At 36.7% G+C, this 23,756-nt stretch overlaps 1 protein-coding gene across 1 annotated transcript in view; it reads right to left on the bottom strand.

Moving 5' to 3' along the window:
- Positions 1-23,756, bottom strand: part of Malrd1 (MAM and LDL receptor class A domain containing 1) — a 637,041-nt gene that overhangs the window by 93,591 nt on the left and 519,694 nt on the right. Inside the window, exons 35-36 of the mRNA XM_040755448.1 lie at positions 11,757-11,882; positions 4,439-4,505 (exon numbers count right to left, since the gene is read on the bottom strand). Coding sequence (XP_040611382.1) covers positions 4,439-4,505; positions 11,757-11,882 — 193 coding nt within the window. The remainder of the gene's footprint in view (positions 1-4,438; positions 4,506-11,756; positions 11,883-23,756) is intronic.

Here is a 23,756-nt window from a genome sequence, read left to right on the forward strand (position 1 = left end):
TTTTAAAAAGGAAAAAGTTCTGTGTAAAAATTATTGTGACTATTAGTCAATTTGTTCACTGCTCTTTAGATTTCTGTGGGTGAGATCTTTCCTATACCTGACCTGGTAGATGATCTTAACAACTCCCCACCCCAACTGCACTCTACCGGGTATGTATCTTAGCTTATGTAATGACTTTACTCTAGGCAGGCACTTTGGTTATTTCCAATATGTTTAAGTTATTATAAAACAGCAATGAATAGTCCATTTGGCAATGTTTTCTTCATTTACCAATAGAAAATTCCCAGGGACAAAATTGTTTCATTAAAATGTAAATGAATGTGTAACATTTTGAAGTATTATTTTTAGTTATTCTGGAAAACAATGGGCTTCAATCTGACACTAATATACAGATTTGAGGGATGCCCAGATGGCTGGCTAAAAATACAAACTGAGTTTGACTATAAGAGTGTTTTGAATCAGTGGACTGAGTAACAAAGATCTATCCATATCATGGAAGCCTAGCATCATCAGAGCTACTGAAAGACTGAAGAGAAAGAGCAACAAGCAGGAAGAAAATGTGCCACTGCCTTCTTAAGAGTTTCATCTTCACCAGCTCTTAATATCAGAGCTCTTGGTCCTCTAACCAAGAGGTGCATTTCCACCAACAGCTCCTGGTCCCATGGCTTTCAGTCTTTCTACAAAAGGTCAGCTACTACATCTTTAGACATCAGCTCTTCATGTTCTGCTTGCTCTGCAGGGATGTCAAGGATGAAAATGTTTATCTTCCACCTCTGCTACCTCCTCTGACTCTTTTCTTTTTTACTTTATCTCATTCACTCCTGATTATTTTCTCACCTTTTCCAGTCATAATATTTTTGCATTTAAATCTATAGTCACTCTAGAACTGATCATTTTTATTTCTTTTAATTTACTTTTCCCAAAGTTCTACCAATTCAAAGAATTTTGTTTTGCTTCAATTGATCCTTACTATTTTATTGCCTATTTTTATACATAGACTTTGAATGTCTTAAAGTGTTGTTCATGCTTATGTTTAAATAACCCTACATGCTTAAACGTACTTTATTCTCTTTGTAATAAGAGTTGTTTGTTTTTAATAACTTTTTGCCCAACCACCTTTTTTCCCCCAAAAAATAAGGGTAAAGAAAGGAAGGGGAGTGTGTGCCTAAATTGAGTTTTTAAACCGTGGCTTTGTGGAAATGAAATTTGTGTTCTCACTGTGGCAAGGGTCAGACTGCTGAGGAAGAATGGTATTCCTGTTTAAGAGCACCCTCTTCTGTCATTGTAGGAAAGTCATAATTTTCAGAAGGAACAAGTCATGTGCTTCTCAGTATGCTGTTTCTGGTGACATAGAAATTCCTTTGTCATTCATTGTGACTGCTATTGGGCTTCTGATGACATAATGAATTCATATCTCAGTACATTTAAGAACATACTTTAGCATAATGATATATTCTGTGAAATTGTAGATAACTCATTTGCATAAATGCAATTCATTAATTGCCTCATTTATTCTTTGGTTAGCATATTATTCAAATAGCTGTTGCCACATTAGGTATGTGTTGTGTGCTTATATTGGAAAGACAATGAAAATTATGATCTTCATTATCCATGACAAAAATGTAATCTACCCTCAAACATTGTCAATCTTAAAATTGATAAAAATATGTTCTTTTTTATTTTTAAAAAGTCTCCTTTGTGTGTGTGTGTGTGTGTGTGTATGATTTTTCAGTTTTTTTCTTGGCATGTTTCTTATTTAAAATATAAATTATATAAAATTATATATTATAACATAGTATCTATATATTACTTTATGGTATGTATACATTATGTACACAACTCTCAATTTTTTGCAGTCTGTGTTTTAGTTGACTGTAATCGTTATGTTTATAATAATGGCTGATAGATTTAAACATATTCTTTCTGGTTAGTTTCCACTAAGCAATTTCATTAGATGCCCACTCCTAAAGCTTTTCTTTACCCATTTATGTTCTCATACCCATCTGCTCACTTGAACCTGGCCCCTGCTATCTGGGATGTACTGATGTCCTTAGTGTACTTGAGCTACTGCTTACCTTCACTAGATTACACACAACCTACTTATTAAGTATGAAGCATGTAAATACCACACTATTATAATATAATATAACTATATATAAGGTCAAAAATAAAAGGATATATATTATAAGAATAGATAACAGTGATTATGAGCAATTGTTCATAATCCTTGTCATTAAAATTATTTTATTTGACAATGGTATTTGATTTACAGTATAGTAATACACTCTTTATGTTGCTCCACCTATTTCCTTCCTGAAATTCCATGTTTCTGCTTCTCTGTCCTCTGCCATATCTTGTCCCCCACCTTTGAGCTTTGCATTTGAGAGAAATAAATTTAGTTCTTCTCCATCTGAATTTCAATTGCTCTAGTTTATTTAAGTACTTGTGGAGGTTGCCAAGAATGCAAAGCTTTTTGCTTGCTCAGCTGAGACTCTCTAAAGCCAGGGAGCTTTCTTGCTCAACAGGGTTGAAGAGGACAACATTCTAAACCGCCTTACTGTAAACAGTTGACATTAAACAGCATCATCCACTTAGCTGATGTTCAATCGACATCATGTGGCAGCCTTCTCAGTTTCTTTGGGGGAAATCTTAGCAATTAATATTATGCATCCCATCTCTGAATCAACAGTTTATGATAATTATGGTGATAAATATTATGGGAAAAATTATAATCCCGAGATGTGAAATCAATTGCATAATGATTTAAGAGACAAAACACTTTAAGAAACTCACTTGAAATTCAGTTTCTTCATGGTTAATCTCTCTCTCTCTCTCTCTCTCTCTCTCTCTCTCTCACACACACACACACACACACACACGTATACATGAAGAGCAGGTAAGAGAGAGAATGTGAGAATGTGTGTGTGTACACAAGCTTCTGAGTGGGCTCTCACATGCTGCTGCACGCCTGTGTAGGTCAGAGAGTCACTTCAGAGAGCCTATTCTCTCCTTTCACCATGTGAGTCCCAGGGTTCAGCTTCAACTCAGGTTCTCAGTTCTGGCTACAAAGCACTTTTATTCTCTGAGCTATCACATTGCCTGGAGGATTGTATTGTTTCTTATTTGTTTGTTTGTTTTTAAAGTTTTTATTGAGCTTGTGCTTCGACAATTTCATACATGTATAATATGCATCCTGATAATTATAGTCACTCCACTAATCTCCATCCCAATCTGTTATCCCCGGCACATGTACACTCACACATACATATCCTTCCCACATTCATGGCTTTTGTTGTTGCTGTTTTTGAGAAACTCAGAAGGTTGAATCAGGATCATCCCTGTTAGCATAGCTTTGAAACTATCCACTAGCGCCTGGTGGAATCACTTATGAGTACACAACTAAAGACAGTGAGGACCCTGCCTCTAGAATTCCTAATATGTCCAAAATCAGGGCTAAGGACCCCTAATCTCCTCCCACAGACTGAAACAAACTACCTATTCTAAGATGAGTGTTGACTCAAAAGGTTTTTAAGAATTTAAATAGATATTATTGAGTATTTTCTAGATATTTATATTTTACTATAATTTGAATATCCAATTCAAAATTTGAATATAAATTCAAAAGATTTGCAATAAACAAAGTAATATATACAGTCCTCTGCTTGATTAAAAACTCATAAACACAAATATAATGCAATATGCATCATTTCCTTAAAGTTTGTGAAACTTTTTAACAATTCCTTACAGGCTGAGAAAAAGATCAAGAATCTTTGATATGCAATATGAGTAATTCCCAAAAGAACACGGGAGTCCTGTTTTTGTTTATTTTTGCTCTGAGTATGCAAATGGACTCTTATCTGTTCCCTTAATTTTCTCACAAACATCCATTGACAAGTCAGAAGATAGCCTTTATGAATTAATTCTATCTTTTATTACTATGAAAGGCAAATATGAGATTTGAAATAAAAAGGAATGGAATTGCAGACACAAGCTACAGATGAAATTGGAGTACTGTATCAGAAAATCATCTTTTGAGCCAAGTGTGATGGCCCACATCAAGAAATCTGGCCCTTGGGAGGCTAAGGCAGGGGAGTACAGCAAGTTCAAAATCAACTTTGGCTAAAGAATAAGACTCAAAAGCACAAAAATCTTTTGAAAACCTTACAAACATCAAAAGCAGGTGATAATAAGTATTTTTGAAATGTTGCATCTTACATGCTAGAAAATGTCAAAAATATGTAAAGTCCCATCAAACATACAATATTTCTTTAAATATAGTCACATTTTTATCTGGCAAATACAGAAAGTTGTATTACTTTAATAATCCACTATTTTCACCTGGCTAATCATATATTGGTTTATAGTTCTATCATCTCAAGCCTTGAAACCAGTAAGTAAGCTAACTGGCTTAAATGTTAAAAACAAGTAAGGTTCTTACCTGCACACAGGACCAATCTTCTCTACCACACAAATGCCACCATTTCTGCAATAGCGTATTGGACACTCTGAAAAAGAGGCATCACAAAGGCCACATGTAATTAAAAACATTTTTATAAGGAAGGGGTATGTATTCATAGTAGCCATTGCATTAAACTTCATCTGAGTATAAGTGGCTTGTGGGTTACTAATAGCAAAGAATTCTTTCTTGTGCACACCTCTCACTTTCAATTTGACCAGTGGTCCCTGGTGGTCTAGATGATTCTTACCCTTTGTGTGCCCGAGTGACTTACTGAAAGAGAAGATGTTTTTGCCCAGCTTAGGCACAATGTATTTATTTTTTAGACATCTGCAGGACATGTTGTTTGACCATACTAAAGCTGTGTGTTTCTTGAAACATTTCTTACATACCACAGGAGTCACTAAGTGATGGAAGATTAATGTACTGCATGGGTGGTCTTGTACCCCTGTGTGTACATATGGCTTGCCTTTGTGTCAATGACAGTTGCTGACACAATTCACTTTGTTCCACTTACCCAGGCACTACCATTTCATTGCAAGTGTCATTCCTTAGTTCCCATTTAGAATGGACATTTATTTTCAAATGTGCTCTGCTTACAGGTTAAATATTTAAAAATAATTAAGCCATATATTTCCATATACTTTCTACTGCAAATACGCTTGTACCTTTAGCTCTCTCTGGTGTATGAATTGACCCTGTCCTCTTGATGCAGCAAGGTGGGCCAGTGTTTTTGTTCCCCAAACATTCCCAGTTTGCTTTTCCCATCCTTCTTTTAATACTGCCACTCTTTCAGGCTACCATTCCAACCTGCTTGGGCTACTGTAGCTGTAACATCTGATGGAAACCTCTATCATTTTAAGTTTTAATACAATGATACAGTGCTGTTACTGGCTACCGATTAAATGTCTGACATTGAGCTAGGCACTGAGACTGTGACCAGTAATAAAATACTGGCAACTAAACACACTTGGTGAGGCTTTTGTTACTGGAGTCAGTTTTCTGAGTTGGAATCTCAGCTTAACTAAGTTGCTGTGTAACATAGGGAAGGTTGTTAGCTTCTCTGTGTGCTTCCTCTTTACTAAACAGAGGTAAAACAGAATCCTTCTCTAGTTGTATTGAGGATTTTCATGATGATGAAAGATATGCGAGTGTGAAGCCTGCTGGTGTTGATGTTCCAGGCTTACAGAGGAGGCAAAAGAGTAAGTGAGGTATCAAAACACTGTCCAAAATAATGCAGCATCTTAGATGGGCAGAAACAATTGATAGGAGTAGCAGGGATGGGACCTTAGTTAAATTAGGGCATCATGCATTACACTCTGTGCCCACTTACACTGGTCATCAATCATATGCTTGTATGAAGGCAAACATGGAGACTGCTGAGCTTGAGAAATTAACTCAGTATGTTTGAAGAATGGGGGTAGGAAGTTCATCCTGGTGGGATTTGTGATAATTTGAGAGTCAGATATACAGGAGTCAGATATAAAGCATATAGCCTCATGGAAGTTAGGACTTTAAGAAGGTACCTGGCACCCTTCATCCTTAGAAAGAGAACATTGGCTAGTCTATCCAGTAAAGAGGAAGATGAATAATAAAAGTGACTCAGTTAACAGTCCTTTGTAATAGTCTTCAAAGAAATGGTTTCTGCCTAAATGATTAGGCTAGGGTTGGGACAGAGGAGTGAGAGCTGTATGGATTTATTAGCATTTAAGATTCTGAAGTTGAAAAAGTTTCATGATTACTTGGAAGCGTAGACAATGATGTTCTAGTTTGTGACTGGGCCACTGGCAAGTTGCTGACTTCATTTACATAGTTGAATGACTGATGGGGTAGGGAAAGAATGATGCTCTGTTGGACTGGTTAAGGGACATGCAAAGGGATGCAGTCCATGATTCTCTGTGGAACTGAAATCTGTAGCTCAGAGCCATATGAAACATGGTTTAGAGACATGAATTTGAAGCTTTCTTTGTGGTCATTGATAAAGGTGCCAAGAAGGAATACCAACAGGTGTTACCCAGACTTGATGGAGTGAGAGACAGAGAGGACAAACTTTTACTAGGGACAAGAAAATGTTATTTACGAAGAAAATGAAAGAAATAGAAAACTCACGTAGACATTGTGAATTGAAGTAGAACACTTTGGGGAAGGTGGTTTGAGAAAGATTGTCTAGCCAGTCATGGAACACTCCAACAGCAATAGGAAATGAGAGGGGGCAGTGGGTGTCTGGAAGTACCATGTGTTTACTATCTAGTGTTAAGTGTCATTTTGGGTTGCCAAATATTTCAACATTTTCCTTTCCCAGTAGTATCTCTCCCATCTTCATCTCCCTTGGTTATATTTAACTAACTAGAGGCTATAGAATTGGCAAGGAGAGCAAAAAGCCATCTTTCCTTGTGGTGATGAGTCTCCTTGAACAGAACAGTTTTGAAATCTCCTTAAAAACCAAGAAATCAGATGCTCTGAGAAAAGGAGCCCAACAACCAACAGGACACAAACATTTCCTACTTATTTCTCCTAAGTGCAGATTTAGTCTCTCTCACATAATGATTCTTGTTCTATTGCAAAAAGTAAAACCAACCGAGCAGACAAAAACAAAACAACATCCAAGTGTGATGCTGGCAGGCATCTCAATCCACACAGCAGCCATTGCCCACTTCCTTATGGAGTCACTACCATTCACTGTGATTACAACAAACAAAGCAGCCTGGCTGCTCATCCACATGTGCTATGGGAACCTCTGGACATGTTTCCTTATGGTAATCAGTGGAGTACTGGGGGAAGAACATGGGTGCTGGTGCATGCTGGTAGCGGTAAACACATGAATGTGTGTGTTTGTGTGTGTGTGTGTGTGAGTGTGTGTGTGTACGCATGGGCATGCACGTGCACACACACATGCCAGCATGCATGTGAAAGCCAAAGGATAAGGTCAGGTGTTCTTCCACAAGTATCATCTTCAATGGCTTTGTTGTTTGTTGTTTAACTGTTTTAGTCAGTGTCTCTTAAGGGTCTTGAACTCATATACCAGGCACCCAGCTGCCTGATTCTCCAGGACTTAGATTGGAGGGTATCAGCATAACAGGCTTTCATTTTTATTTAATTTATTTATTTTTGTGTGACTTCTGGGGGATCATTCTCTTCTCCTTGGGCTTTCAAAGCAAGCACTTTTTAGACTGAGCTCTATCCTTATCCTCAATGCTGGTATTTTCACAGAGTTGCAGATTTTTTTTCCTGTGTAGGTTTTATAAATTCATAGCAGATCATTAAGTTGAAATACAGACTATTTTCATTTTTAATCTTCTCAAAGCAATTTTGAACACTAAATTAGATGGGAAAGGGGATGGATATGGTTTGTTAGGAATGAGGAGGCCCATTATTTCTGGTACATAATAGGAGAATCCATGAGAGCCTATCACAATGAGCACAAGGCCCCTTGTTCTTTGACCACAGTGACCTCCCACTGGCCTAACCCTCTGCCCCTGGTGATTATGATCCTGTGTCTGGAGGCCAACACAACTCACTGATACAGTGCTTGTAGGAGAATTTATATCCAATCCCATTTTGGTGTATTACTTTAGACAAAGAAAGTCACACGCACAAGCACAGATACGATTTTTCCCATTAAATATGCAACTTGGTGCCTATTTTTTCTCTTAATAAAATAGAGGTTTGATTGTGGCATCTGCTGTATTGAATTTTTGCAGAAAGATGGATCATTTCACAAGGTCTTATTTCAGCTCCATGTTACCTTGCATTGGGCACTCATGTCCTGTGTGAGTTTGGGTTTTTGAGTGCATACTTTTCATCTGTAATATCTATTATCTGTCTGTCTATCTATAATATATCTATCTGTCTACATATTACCTGTCTGTAGAGAGATAAATATAACATATAGAGATAAATATAGATATAATTACAGATGGATATATGAGAGTTAGAAAGATGAAAGTATTAATTATATCATTTCTACACCAGTGAGTTTTACATATAAGCCATTAAATAATTGTTCTCACTCATATCTGTATTTATCGGAGGAAACTAAACTGTATTTCCATCACTCTGCATCTCGAGCTTCTCCTGTTCCTTCTCCCATTGTTATAATCACCATCAGCAGTATCTGAAGACCTGCAGTGAGACAAGTGCAGCCTAAACAGTTTGGCATATGTTGCTTTGTTTAGACCCCAGAACATTGTGCCAAAATGGAAGCTTCATGGGATTAACCAAATTTATTTGAGTTGTTAGCAAAGAAACATATAAACTATAACAAAATCTTCATTATCTAATTCAAAGAGCCACTTGTCTAAAAAAGTCAAATATTTTCTTATTTAGTTCTGTGCCAAAATGTGGTGTCTATGGATTGTGAAGACAAGATATAAACATATAAACAATATCTGTGTATGGTTTAAAGAGATGTATGGATTCTAGAGTTTATGCAGGATGTGAAGTCCAGGCAATAGATACTCTTTCATATACATACAAATTGTGTGTGTGTGTGTGTGTGTGTGTGTGTGTGTGTGCATGCTTGTTTAAATGTGTATGACTTTGAAGAATTCATATAATAGCCTTGTGTTTCTCAGGAGGCACCATGTATATTGATTTTAAGATGGGATACTTCACTGGAACCTAGGTCTCACCATTATTTGCTAATATAAGTGGTAAGCTAGTGCTAGAGAAATATCTGTCTGTGTTTCCCAGCACTAGAATTATAAGCATGTACCACTATGCCTGGATTTATTTTTGCACTAGTGCTGTTCATTGGAACTCAGATTCTCAGACTTTTATGAAAGCTCTGCACTTGTCTCTGGAGCTTCTGTTTTCTGTATCTTAAAGACCCATCACAAGGGCCATAGGAGGGAATACCATATCTCAGACACTTGATAGAGTTCCAAGATCCTTGCTGGCAAGTTGTAGTCCTTTGGTTTTGTTTAAACTTTCTGAAACTATGTTAAAATTATACATTACATATGACACTATATTTTTGATGTCTCAATGTACAATTTTATATTTTGATGTCATTTTCTAATTCCCTTTGCAGTGGAATATCACCATGATTATAGCATTACTTTAGCACAAACTTTGCAAACTGCTATCACTGTACATAGTTAGAAAAATCACTTCCAGTATAATTTCAGTTGGAAGAATCTCAGTAATTTGTTTCTGTTGCATAATGAATCACAACCTGAAAACACTATGGCCTTCTTATGAGACTCTGGGACTGACAAAATTCTTTGAAATATTCTGACCATGCCTGAGTTTGATGTTCTTAATGACTAATTTGAACACTGAGGTGTGCAAAGTCAGATGCTCACCATCTGCTGTGAGGACACTATAGGGAGTACTGGCCACTGCAAGGATAGAGGTCCTCAAAACCTGTGTAAGGTTGACCATAACAGCCGCAGATGTTTGGAAAAACAGAAATTTATGACATACATTGCCAAATCTGTGTCATGGATCTGTCTTAAAGCATTCTCCAAAACAGAGCTCAAAATATATAAAATGCAATTAAAGAAAACAGAATATGGATTTCATTTGTGACAATGGTTTCACTAGTTGTTTGTGTCACTCTAACCCAGAAGCTGTGTCAATGTGACCAGCACTCTGTCAGTGCATTGTAAGTGATGGGTACTTGACTGAAATAAACAGAGTGTCTATCACCCAGTATGAGTAGCAAGTATTCTGTTTCTTTGACCTGATTTTTAATAGTACACTGTGTCAGAGCAGGCAATAAATCATAGCAGAAGTTGATTTGTGCTCATAGAAGGATTTCCTGAAGAAAAATCTCACCCTCACATAGACATAAGCAAAGTGTCAAGACTTATAAAGAAGAGAACTGCATCATCACCACATTATTAATCTCTTTATTAATTTTTTGCCAAGTCTCACTGTGTAGCTCAGGCTGGTCTCTAACTCACAATCTTCCTATCCCCAGGTAATGAGTGATAAGACCTGAATCTCATTATGTCTTGGCCCCCAGCTTCTTTCTTACTATCTTTCAATAGACCAATAGGCTTCCTTTGGAGTCTAAGATGCTTAGTAAAAGAATAAAGGGAAACAACATTGGTTTTGTAGATTGTCTTTGTACCTTTTGTATACAGGACTAGATCTGATGATGCATTCATTTCCTATTATGCTCATAAAAGTCAGAAGTGGATAAATGATGCTTTTCTTAACTATAACTGTTTCATGCTTATGTTATATATTTAACCACTCCAAAGTATCTTTAAATATAAATTATATTTGATCTACATTTGCTATAAAATATTTCCAGCTTAGTAAGAAATATGATCAAATGTATTTTCATTGCTGATTTATACTATCTTTTACTTTTGACAGAATTATATTGCCTCTAGCTCTCTATTACTTTAAAAATCCTCTGTATGAAATAAAATTTTGATTATTTAGGAGAGAAGATAAAAATGACCTATACCATGGAGTTTTATATAAAATATGATAGAAATTCTTAGAGCAGTTTTTGTACACATAGGACAATTGTGCATTATCAGCTCTTACGTGTATGAAGGCTCCAAGGTCGAAAAAATGAAGACTTTTTCAAAAGTAATCCAAGATTTAATATACTTATGGAAAAACATATCATTAATTTATGTAATTAAAGTAGAAAAATATGTAATTTCATAAAGATGCTAACATTATATTGTAGGCCTTCCTTATTATACAACAAAAGCAATTTTCATAGATTACTAAATACTAAGGACCACAAATTATAGTCTACTAAAATTGTATGGGTTTTTTTGTGCTGTTCTGTATGAGTGGTGTTGGTTATTGTGTGTTCATGTGTGTTTGTGGGTGGGTGTGGGTGCATGCATATGTGTGTGGAGATCACATATTGATGTTGGGTATCTTCCCTTTTCTCTCCCCAACGTAATTTTTTCAGATAGGATCTCACTGAACTCAGGAGCTCACTGATTCAAGTTCCAGTTATCACCATGCTTCTGCCTCCTCAAACAAGAATAAACAAGAATTACATTCAACCCCCATCCCCAGACTTTTACCTGAATGATGGGGATCTGAACTCAGGTCCTTATGCCTGCAGGAATAGTATTGCATCAACTGAATCATCTGCCTGATTCCTAGTTTTCATTATGGAACACATTATGGAAGAATAGAGTTCATAATTCATCTAGAAATTTTTACTAACCTAAGATATCAACATTCTTTTTGTCTCAAACAAAGACCATAAATTCATGATTATTATTATTTAGAAAACACACTTTTAACATTTTATCACCTGAAGATTTAGTTAATAGTTCATATTGCAAAGAAAAGTTGAAAGGAAAAGGAGTACCTGAACAGCTGGACTCATCGAGTTGGAAGTGCTCACAGTGGGTAACAGCATCACAGCGCTGGTGAGCTTGGATACAGCTGCCTGAAGAGTTACACACCAAAGCTCCACTGGGACAGCTCTGATTGACTGGCAAAAAGCAATGATAATGGTAAATATGAGGAATGGTAAAACATACTTCTGTGTTTTAATTAGTTTCTCCTAATGAAATGATTGTCTTTTTACCCTTTATTTTTTCACATTTTATTTTAGAAAACAGTTCCTTGATATTTTTCTTTATTCTGGACTGAGAAATAGCCTCTCTTCCAGAGGACCCACAGTTGATTGCCAGCACCTTTGTGGCGGCAGTTCAAAACTGTCTGTAACTTCAGTTTTAAAGAATGATACTCTGGAGACACCAGGCACACATGGGTACACAAAGCATCCAGACACAGAAAATACTTTTTAAAAAGTCTTTATTCTGCAAGATTTCATACATATGTACAGTTAAATATAATTTTCTGTCCAACTTTAACTGTATCCCATTTTACATGTGCCCTTCCTAACTTCGTGTCTTATTAAAAGCCCACTAAGTCTGTCTACTATTGTCCCTGTGGGAGTGGGGCTTCTATTGGAATGTGAGAATCATCTCAGAGCCCACATCCTCAAAGATGAGTGATTTCCCCTTTCCAGAAAGTATCAACTGTCAGTTCCTTCTCAGTGAAGGGAGAGTCCTAGAGATCATCTACCCCATCCATGCCATTTTCAACTGACTTGATATTGTGCTGGTATTGTGCAGGTAATAACAGTTGCTATGAGTCCATGAGTATACCACCCATGTCATGAGAAACCTGTTCTTTTAAACTGCAATTTGAATTAACTCATAATTTTCAGCAAAAGAAGGAAGCATTGATAGAATAATTTCTCAAATATAGCTAGTTACTCAACTTTATGTACACCCACAAGTGATAGTGAGGTGCTAACCCATAACTGGACTGTATTTCTAGATAGAGACTTAAAGAAAGAAATCATAGTTAAGAGAAGCCATCAGAGTAAGACCATATTCAAATGTTATAAATGGCCTTATAAGAATAAATGGGGAGGGAGAAGAGTAGGGAGAGACAGAGAGAGAGAAGTGTCAGGGATGGGGAGAGAGAAAGGGAGAGAGAGAGTGGATAGGAGATAAGAGAAGGAAATGGGAATAGAGGGAAGTGAGGGGAAGGGAAGGGAACAGAAGGGAAGGGGACGTTAGGGAAGGGAATGGAAGGGAAGGGAAGACCAGAGTTTGCATGATCATGATCAGAGGTAACGTCTTCTGGATTCTTCCATAAGATGATAAATAGTGAAATTTCTTTGGATCGTCAATTTCCAAAAGGTTAAAAGCTAGAAATGGTCACTGTATATATGTTTGACTATAACTGCTTACTAAAACTTAGTATTGGTTTAAACCTCTTATGCATTGGTTTAGAATGATGGATATAGAAAACTTCCTTGTTGAGCACATGGGTAGGTTAGAGGTACTACACTCACAACATCCTAGACTGTCATGGAAATAATGTGTTTATTGAACTTCTTCAGAACACTCTGAAGTTTGAAAAGCAGAGATTCTTTCTGTCTCAGAGAGAACATTTTCTGTAGGTGAGAGAGCAGTACTTTAAGAGACAATCATTTCTGAGAAACAAATAAAATGGCACAAAGAGATCAGTAACAGAAACTTCTAGAACATTGGCATTGAAGAGGAATGTAAGATTAATGGAAAGGGCTATTTGTTTTTAGTATTTAGCACAAGTGTAAATGTTGCAAGAATAAGGACTCTGAGGTGTTCGCAATTTTAGGTAGGAATATCAATAGCAGTTGATATTTGAAGGACTTTTACTCTAATAAAATCAAACTTCCTAGCTATCAAAGTGCTTCCATTAATTTATGATGAGATAAATACTTAAAAGTTACTCATATAAAGTACTACCATACCAATGAAAATGTAACTTTTATATAAACTGAAGTATGTATTTTTATTGAGAATCATTGCCCCCCAAAAATAACTAATGGAAAAAACAAATACAGTTAATTTGTGGGAATAAGGTCTTGCTGTGAGGCCTTGACTAGCCTAGAACTTGTGGTCCTTCTGCCTCAGCTTCTTGAGTGCTCAGATTGCAGGGGAGTTCTACCACATTTAGCTTGACACGATTTTAATTGTACAGCAGGATAAAACAAAAAATAGCAAGATTCTCCTTGTTGGCACCCTGACAGCAATCTATATTTCAGGAAGCTTTTATTATCCCAGCAACTGTTCCATCAATCAGCATCTACGCATCTCCCTCCAGAATAGGTGGTCCACTGATACCTCATGCTATGACAATAAAGTGATAAGGAGCTATTTGTCAGATAAATGACATAAACAAAAAGCTGTGGAAGCTAGTATCAGTAGGACTAGCCAGAGATTGTGAGTTTACAGAAAAGTTTCCTGAAACTGGATTTCAAGAATACATTAGGTAAAGGACTGAGGGGGAGGAAGAGAAGATGGTGAGATGTTGGTGAGAAGATGAATAAGAAGAATGAATAGCAAAGTAGAATAAATAGGGATGAGAATGATTATTTCAGAATAGCTAGCAATGCTCTCATTACTAATATGTGCTATATATCTCAAGTGATAGATATGACAACTATCCTGACATGAACTTTGTATGTTTTGTACATGTGTTGAAATGTCATACTGTAGCCCACAAATAGGAAAGGATACTTCTTCAGTGTGCTGCATTTCTGCTGATCCTACCCATTAGACAAATTCTGCCGTACACTGGGCTACAAGTTAAAGAAGCTTGTTATATATGACCTATCCATGTTACAAAGATATATGAGAAGCAGACAGAGGCAAAGAGAATTAACCTATTTCTCAGTAGTAGTTGATGTTTTCCACAAAAGTCAGAGACACTTTTGGTGATGTGAAATGAATCTCTTTCCTAAGATCACCCTTTATTAATATTCGTTATAATTGGCTATTAATTATGTCAGCTATATCAAAATTCTTAGTACTTGGCAGTGTGAATTTTAGTCTGAATTAGTTAGCTCTTCTTATAATAGTCAACAGTGACTATAGAGGTCTGGGAAGATCATACAAAATTAATATAGTCAAGTACATAATGCACACATAATAAGTTATTATTCTTTAACCATTAACTATTTTTAAAGTTTCACAGAACAATAAATGGTTAAGACATTTCAATAAGAGTTATGGTTAAGGGCTGAAGAGATGGCTCAGAGGTTAAGAGCATGACTGCTCTTCAGGAGGACCTGAGTTCAATTCCCAGCAACCACATGGTGGCTCACAACTCTCTGTGATGAGATCTGGTGTCCTCTTCTGGCTTGTAGACAGACATGGAGGCATGATGTTGTATTCATAATAAATAAATAAATTTTTAAAAAAGAGTTATCGTTAGACTTAATTCAAGGACAGAACACACATCTGTACTGGCTGAGCTAGATTGGCATGGACACTGAGTCATGCAGTTTTCATTCTAATGGCCCATGTGTAACTTTGTTGTTAAAAATGCTGAGTGAAAGGACAATAAGAGAGTTGCATATATAAACTCATAGCAATTCTAACACATGTACAAGACCTGTGTAAACTCAAGATGGACAAAATCCCAGCATAGAGAGGTGGAGTAAAGATGAATCCCACCACAGTTGGCATTCGATAGGTTCTAAGAGAGGGAGAATCAGTTTTCCTTAATGATACACCCTGGTGGGTCATCCACACTCCAGCGCAAAGAATATCTCCAAGACTAGCTGGGAAATACAAACTGCACTTTCTGGGGTGCAGGAATAAAGAAGAAAGCTCAAAGATGTGTGGGTAGAAGAGAGGGTGGTTACGGGAAGAGTTGGAGGAAGACAGTAAACATGTTCAAAATAGACTGTATGAAGTTCTCAAAGAGTCAACAAGGTATTGTTAGAAAGACAGATACTGAGTTCCTCTATTCTACCCCTATTTCCCATTCCTTCTACTAACCCACTCTTCTGAAACTAGGGAATCTCAAAAACTAAGCTCATGTTCCTTCACTGAACTATGTTCTCAGTCCCCTTATTTATGGTTCTTACGCAGCAATTATAGTCTACAAAGGGATCTACTTACACAAAATCATTCTAAAGAATCATTAATGTATTATTTATTTTTAAAATAACGTCTACCAAGTGAATGAGTTTATAGATACAAAATGATTTATGTTACTTAGGATTGCTTTAGTAAGTAAGAATAGCAATCTCTAAGATAAAGATAGATTACTAGAGATGTCACTGGTGCCAGATCTGTCTTTTAACCTATGACACCAACTGGCAAGCTAAGCAATAGTGGAGAGACCACCTTAAATGCCCATTCCTGATAATGAACTTGATGTCTACACTATATGCCATCCTAGAACCTTCATCCAGTGATTGATGGAAGCAGAGGCAAACACCCACAGTTAAACACTGAACTGAACCCGTGGAACTCAGTGACAGAGAGAGAGAAGTGATGAGCAAATTGGCAAAGAATGGGCTGGCAAAACCAGCAGAGACAGCTGATCCGAACAGGGGAGAGCTCTTGGACTCCAGAGGGACAGCTGGGAGGCCAGCATGGGACTGATCCAGACCCCCTGAGTGTGAGAGTCAGTGAGGAGGCCTGGGCAACCTATGGGGCCCTGGGCAGTAGATCAGTGTTTATCCCTGGCATACAAACAGACTTCGTGTGTCCATAACACAGAGGTATGCTCTCTCAGCCTGGACTCTTAGGGGCGTGCCTGGACCCTGCCTTGAGTGAAATGACAGACTCTAGATATCCCCTATGTGGAAGGAAGTGCTGATAGGGTGGGAGGCTGGGGGGATGGTGGGGAGATGGAGGAGGAGGAGGGGAGGGAGAGGGAACTGGGATTGACATATGAAACAAGCTATTTAAAATTAAAGTAATAAAAAAATACATAAGAAAAAAAATGAAGATAGATTGGGATAAATGCACCCACAGATGTGCAAGCATGGTATTTGAAAAGAAAAGACTATGGCAAAAGGTAGATTCTTCTCATGCAAATTTTAGAAACCCAATTTTTCCATATACTTTATAGCCTTATTTGGACTGATTTTGGAGTGTTTCTTCATTGCAAAGTTATTTATCATAGAGGTTGTAGAAAATCACTATCTTATGTCATTTCTTATATTCAATACAATATTCTTTGCTTTATGAACACTGGTAAATACTAATTGCATTTGCTACTTGCTGTCTAATTCTAAAAGGATATTTGTGAATATTCATTAACTATAATGTGACAGCATATAAAATCTATAGAAACTAAAAAAGTATACTTAAAAATACTGCATTCATAAGTTTACACATATAGATAAACATACAAACACATTAACATATATTCATTATTCATAAATATTTCTGATTTTTAAAGAATGTAGAAAAATATTGTATTTCCTGTTTTATTTATTTGAAGTATAATTTGTTTACCATTATATAATATATTATGATTTACCCCTTTGGAAATCTAACTCCATACTTCCTCTGGGTGTTTAGTTATCCAGCTCTATGTATGATTTAAGCCTTGCTAACTTTTAGCTCATCTGAATTACCCCTTAACTTATACTAACTTATTGTTCATCTGTAGGTTTCAGACCAACTCAGCTAACGGATTCTTTTATAAATATCAAATTTTAAAACACTTATCAAATTTTAAAACACATCTTAAGATTTTACTTTTTAAACATACGTGAAAAGAACTATGTTTTGTTTTTTGTTTTGTTTTTGAGACAGTCTATCTACATAGCTCACCTGGCCATGGATTCACCACTTTCATGACTCTTCTTCATAAGGCAACATCCCATTTTTGAGCCTGGGTTATGTTCTGGAAAGATTTCTATATCCAATACTGGCTTGGAAGCGTATTCCCGATACTAACATTGTGCCGAGTACATTTTGCCATACATTTCCTTGGTTATTATTTTGAGCTTTAGTGTTACTATTTTTTCTACTTGTTTCACTTCTGATGTCTCATTTAAAACAAATACTTCCCTCTGCTCTTCACTGTAAGTGCTAAGTAGAGCATCTTATATTTACTAGAAACTCAATAATAGATATTGGCATGAAATGATATTCCAGCACCTTAGGAAGGATTGCTCAATACAGCACACTGTTTCAGTTTTTCAGAACCAGCAATTTGGTTAATGGAGATACATATACATAAAACATAATTTTTCATGTCCAACTTCACATTCAAATTTGATAAATCTCACAACCTAAATTGGATGAAGCAGCTCAAATAATTTTCTTGGTTGATTGTACTTCCAGAAGAGAACATTATGTGGCATAGTTGACAAAATCTCTACAAGTTCCATGTGATCTTTATTCCTGGATCACAAAATTAACATTTTGCTTTGAATAGACTGTCTTTATTCTATTGCAAGGAATTTCCCCACTCTATTCTCTTTTACAGTTTCAAGAGAAAGGTTTGACTAAGGTGTTCCAAAAGATACTGTGTATGTATGACTGTACTAATTAAATCAGATAAAATGAAACCTTTGTAGAACTAAATTACATTTTTAAAAGCCATGAATGACCAGTACTGACTTTGACACATTTTTTAGAAACTTTAAAACTCAGAAGAGCAGGGTGATTAAGAAATGTAGATCAATATCACTTCTAATTGATGCTTTGGAATACAATGCACAATTTCTAGCAAAATGGTGCTGTAGATCATAGTTAAACATATTTCCAACAGTCCAGACATGGAATACTACCAAACAGAAGAGAAGTTCAAAAAGGACTCACAGATAAGATCTCGGTGAACACCATCAAGGACCTGAACTAAAATAGGGCCAGGAAATAGAGATAGGGCCACATAACCCAAAGCTGCTAGTTTCCGTGCCCTGGAAGCAAGAATAGATGCTGCATTTTACACACGATGTAGCCTGAAACAAGGGTTTCCTTTTCAGCCATCACTCATAAAGTCATTCTAAACCAAAGCTCACTGGTTTACAGAAAGACACACTCATAAGGAATTTAGAGAAGGGGGGTAATTCCAGAATTAGTTTTAGTGCAGCAGACTGTTTATATTAATGCACATAATATACAAAATCGAATTAATTTGGAGTTATGTACCAGAGAGTAGACTAGTTTACAGAACTATTGGGTCTATTTGGCCTACTCCCATTAGCTTTCTCCAGGGACATCACAACCTCTGTTTCAGTTCATCCATCACTTTTTTTATTGACTTCTTTGTCTTTGGGATTTAAATGATATCTCTCTTGAATCCTGACTTTTCTTAAGGGAAGACACTTGGAAAACATCAGTTGTCAGATCACCTCAACCTATTAACATCATTAGATAAATATCCCATGTGAAGACTAATAGAAGAAAAAAGTAGCACCATTATATTCTAGGGCAAGAAGTTGAGAACAAACAAATACTGTATAGACCTTGTTAGAATATCTTTGGTCTTTTAAATTTTCCACAAAACTTCCATCTTTAAAGTTTACCATTACATTTTAACTTCTGTACATAAACACTGACCAGACTGCTTCTCGTTTTTTATTTCATATAGGGGTATCTGTGCCATATAAAAATTTTTACTTCTGCTAACCTATCTTTTCCTTCTGCTAACCTATTTTTTTTACTTCTGCTAACTTATTTCTTAATTCTGCTAACCTATTTTAAATTTTAATTCCTGGATCTATTTGGCTGTTAAGAAGATAGAAGTGATGGTTTTCTGTCCCCTACAACCATGTCTTCTCAGTAGCTTTCAACGCTTGCTTTGTTAGATCAATTTCTAACCTAGCATACAAAGTAATGAGTGTTTAAAATACTCTCTTAAATCATCTACACTCATGTGCATTTGTGGCTTTGTGTAGTTGTAAATACAGGTGTCCATGTTGGCCATAAGAGGGCATCTGAAATTAGAGGCCATTGTAAGCTGCCCTGTGTATGTGCCAGGAACCAAACTCAGATTCTGTGTAAGTGTGTTACACTCCCTTAACTGCTGAGACATGCCTTAGTTCCATGACTTGGGTTTTTTAATAACATTTTATGTGTATTTGTTATTAATCCCCACCCATCCCTTTGTTCTTGCCACAGTCCTCTTTGTTGGGCCCTTTCATGACCACTTCCAGCATAACTCTTCTGCTTTCATGTAACCAATATCTGTTTTTATTTATTATTTGTTGAATTACAGTTCAGGTGTGCCTTTATAGTTTTTTTGTTCCTTTAGATTTTATCTAGCTTTATTCTTATTGTTTTATCTTATCCATACTTGCAGCATCAATTGTCATATTCTGATGCAAAAAACCCTTCTATGTCTTGTGTTTCTCTTTTCATCTCTGTGTATACATTTCCAAACTCATTCTGAACACTCGTTTTCATGGGGATATGTCACAGGTGTCACAAACACAGCATCTAAAATGAAAGTCATGATCTTCTCAGAGAACCTCTGTTTCCCCTGTTTTCACAGCTGTCACCATAGCACATGAGCTGCCCTGTTCACAAATAGTGAACTTCAGTCATTCTGAATTCCTTTCTTTTCCTCCTCATGTATTAGTATCATAAATAACTCATAATCTTCATCACATACCATATTTTAATCAATCTCTGTACATTGAAACTGTGACACCTAACCAATTGCTCTCCCTCCAGCATGATTAATACTGATCCACATTGATCAAACCCTCTCATGTAGCCCTGGCATGGACCATAGTACCACAGTTAGAAAGTGCCTCATGCTCTCTAACACAATGCATTTATCCCTGTTCTATAACTTATCACATATTAAATTCCTTTACATATTAGTCTTCTTCATTAGTATAGTATGCATCTACACCCTGAGATAACTACATCCATTTGCATCAGTGATACCTATCTTAGTTAGGGTTACTATTGATGAAACACCATGACCAGAAGTAATTTGGGGAGGAAAGGGTCTATGTCACTTGTAGTTCCACATAACAGTGCATCATCAGTAACAGTGAAGACACAAATTCAAACAGGGCAGGAATCTAGAGAGAGGACCTGATGTAGGCGATGAAATGGTGCTGTTTATTGGCTTTCAACATATAGCTTGCTCAGCCTTCTTTGTTATAGAACCTAGGACCACAAGCCTAGGGATAGCACTGCCCACCATCAATCACTAATTAAGAAAGTGTTGATCTTAGACCTGATTTCCTCCTGCTTGCCCTCTCTCAGATCCCCTGGCTTGGGTACTGCAGCCAGGTCGACTTCCCCCACCCCCAGATGGATGACCAAGCAACCAGGATCCTGATAAAGAGCTGGTCTACTCCTGCCCAGACTCAGGGCAGAGGGCAGAGGACAGAGAGCAGAGGCCAGAGTATACTGGATTTCCTTACACCCACTGAAAGGGAACCCTGGTCGCCTACACACCAGGTGAGGAAAAGACTCTTTCTACACCCACTGAAAGAAATGATGGGGAAGAGGCAATATAAGAACACATTCAGCAACAGAAAAACAAATATGACACCATCAGAGTCTAGAGATTCTCACCAGTAATGCCTGAGCAGCCCAATGAAGATGAAGTAGAAGAAAATGACCTTAAAAACAGCTTCAAGAAAATTATAGAAGCCCTCAAAGAGGATGTGAGAAAATCCCTTAAAGAAATGGAAGAAAAAACTAACCATAAAATGCAAGAAATGGAAGAAAAAACAAACCAAAAGTCCAAGAAATTCAAGAAAGGGAAGAAAACATAAAGTAAAAATTACAAGAAATAATTCAAACGGCGCAAGTGTTAAAAGCTGACATGGAGAAAATAAAAAAAAACACAGTCTCAAGGAATTCTGGAAATAGAAAAACTGGGGAAATGGTCAGGTATTACAGATGCAAGCATAACCAACAGAATACAAGAGATGGAAGAGAGAATCTCAGGTGTTGAAGACACACTAGGAAAAATAGATTCATCAATCAAAGAAAATCTTAAGTCCAACAAAACCCTAACAAAAAATATCTAGGAAATATGGGACACTGTGAAAAGACCAAACCTAAGAATAATAGGAATTGAAGAGGTTGAAGAAACAAAACTCAGAGGGACAGAAAACATATTCAACATAATCATAGAAGAAAACTTCCCCAACCTGAAGAAAGACATGCCAATGAAGGTTCAAGAAGCTTACAGAACAACAAATAGAGTGGATCATAAAAAAAGTCCTCTCACCACATTATAATCAAGACCCCAAGCATACAGAATAAAGAAAGAATACTTAGAGAAGCTAAGGAAAATGGTCAAATAACTTATAAAGGCAAACCTATAAGAATTACACCTGACTTCTCCATGGAAACTATGAAAGCCAGAAGGTCCTGGATAGATATCCTATCAACACTAAAAGACCATGGATACCAGCCCAGACTACTATACCAGCAAAGCTTTCAATCACTATAGATGGAGAAAACAAGATATTGCATGACAAAACCAGAATTAAACAATATATATCCACTAACCTAGCCCTACAGAAAGTTCTGGAAGGAAAACTCCAGTCCAAGGAAGTTAACTACAACCAGAAAACCAGGTTGATAATCCCACTTTACCAACACTCAAATGAGAAAAGGGGTGGAAATCCACTTACAATTCCACCAAGAACAACCATTCCAAAACAAATGAGAATGAGCAATCAAAGGCCATTAATGGTCTTAACTCGCCCATAAAAAGACACAGGATGACAGAATGGATTCGAAGACAGAACCCATCCTTCTGCTGCATACGAGAAACACATGTCAGCCTCAAAGACAGACATTACCTCAGAGTTAAGGGTTGGGAAAAGATTTTCCAATCAAATGGTCCCAAGAAACAAGCAGGGGTAGCAATCCTAATATCTAACAAACGAGACTTTAAAGTGAAACCAATCAAAAGAGATGAAGGAAGTCATTTCATCTTCATCACAGGAAAAATCCACCAGGATTAAGTCTCGATTCAGAACATCTATGCCCCAAATACAAAGGCAACCACATTCACTAAAGAAACATTACTAAAGATCAAACCACACATAAAGCTTCACATACTTATAGTGGGAGACTTCAACACCCCACTGTCACCACTAGGCAGGACTACAAGACAGAAACTTAACAAAGAAACAAAGGAACTAATAGAATTTATGACCCAATTGGGTTTGACAGATATCTATAGAACATTCTATCCAAACACAAAAGAATATGCCTTCTTCTCAGTTCCACATGGAAGCTTCTCAAAAATTGACCACCTACTTGGCAACATAGCAAACCTCAACACATACAAAAAAATTGGAATAAATCCATGTTTCTTTTTTTCTTTTCTTTTTTTTTCTTTTTTTTTTTTTTTGGTTTTTACGAGACAGGGGTTCTCTGTATTGTTTCGGAGGCTATCGGTCCAGCCCGGCCTCAAACTCACAGAGATCCGCCTGCCTCTGCCTCCCAAGTGCTGGGATTAAAGGTGTGCGCCACCACCTCCCAGCAAATCCATGTATCTTATCAGACCACAATGCTTTAGAGTTCAACAACAACACAAACTGCAGGAAACCTACAAACTCATGGAAATTGAATAATGTGCTATTGCACCACTCCTGGGTCAAAGAAGAAATAAAAAAAAGAAATTAAAGAATTACTAGAATTCAGTGAGAATGAAGACACAACATATCTAAACTTATGGGACACTTTGAAAGCATTGCTAACAGGAAAGTTCATAGCACTAAGTGCCCACATGAGAAACTGGAGAATAGTTATATTAGAGAACTAACAGTACAGTTGAAAGTTCTAGAACACAAACAAGCAAACTCACCCAGGAGGAGTAGACACCAGAAAATAATCAAATTGACGGCTGAAATCAATAATGCAGAAACGAGGAAAACAATACAAAGAATCAATGTAACAAAGAATTGGTTCTTTGAGAAAATCAACAAGATAGACAAACCTTTATCCAAACTCACCAAATGGCAGAATGTGAATATGCAAATTAACAAAATCAGAATTGAAAAGGGGGACATAACAGCAGACACTGAGGAAATCCAGAGAATCATCAGGTCATACTTTGA

The sequence above is a fragment of the Mesocricetus auratus genome, unplaced genomic scaffold, assembly GCF_017639785.1.
Source record: "Mesocricetus auratus isolate SY011 unplaced genomic scaffold, BCM_Maur_2.0 Super-Scaffold_100013, whole genome shotgun sequence".
Taxonomy (NCBI): Eukaryota; Metazoa; Chordata; class Mammalia; order Rodentia; family Cricetidae; genus Mesocricetus; species Mesocricetus auratus.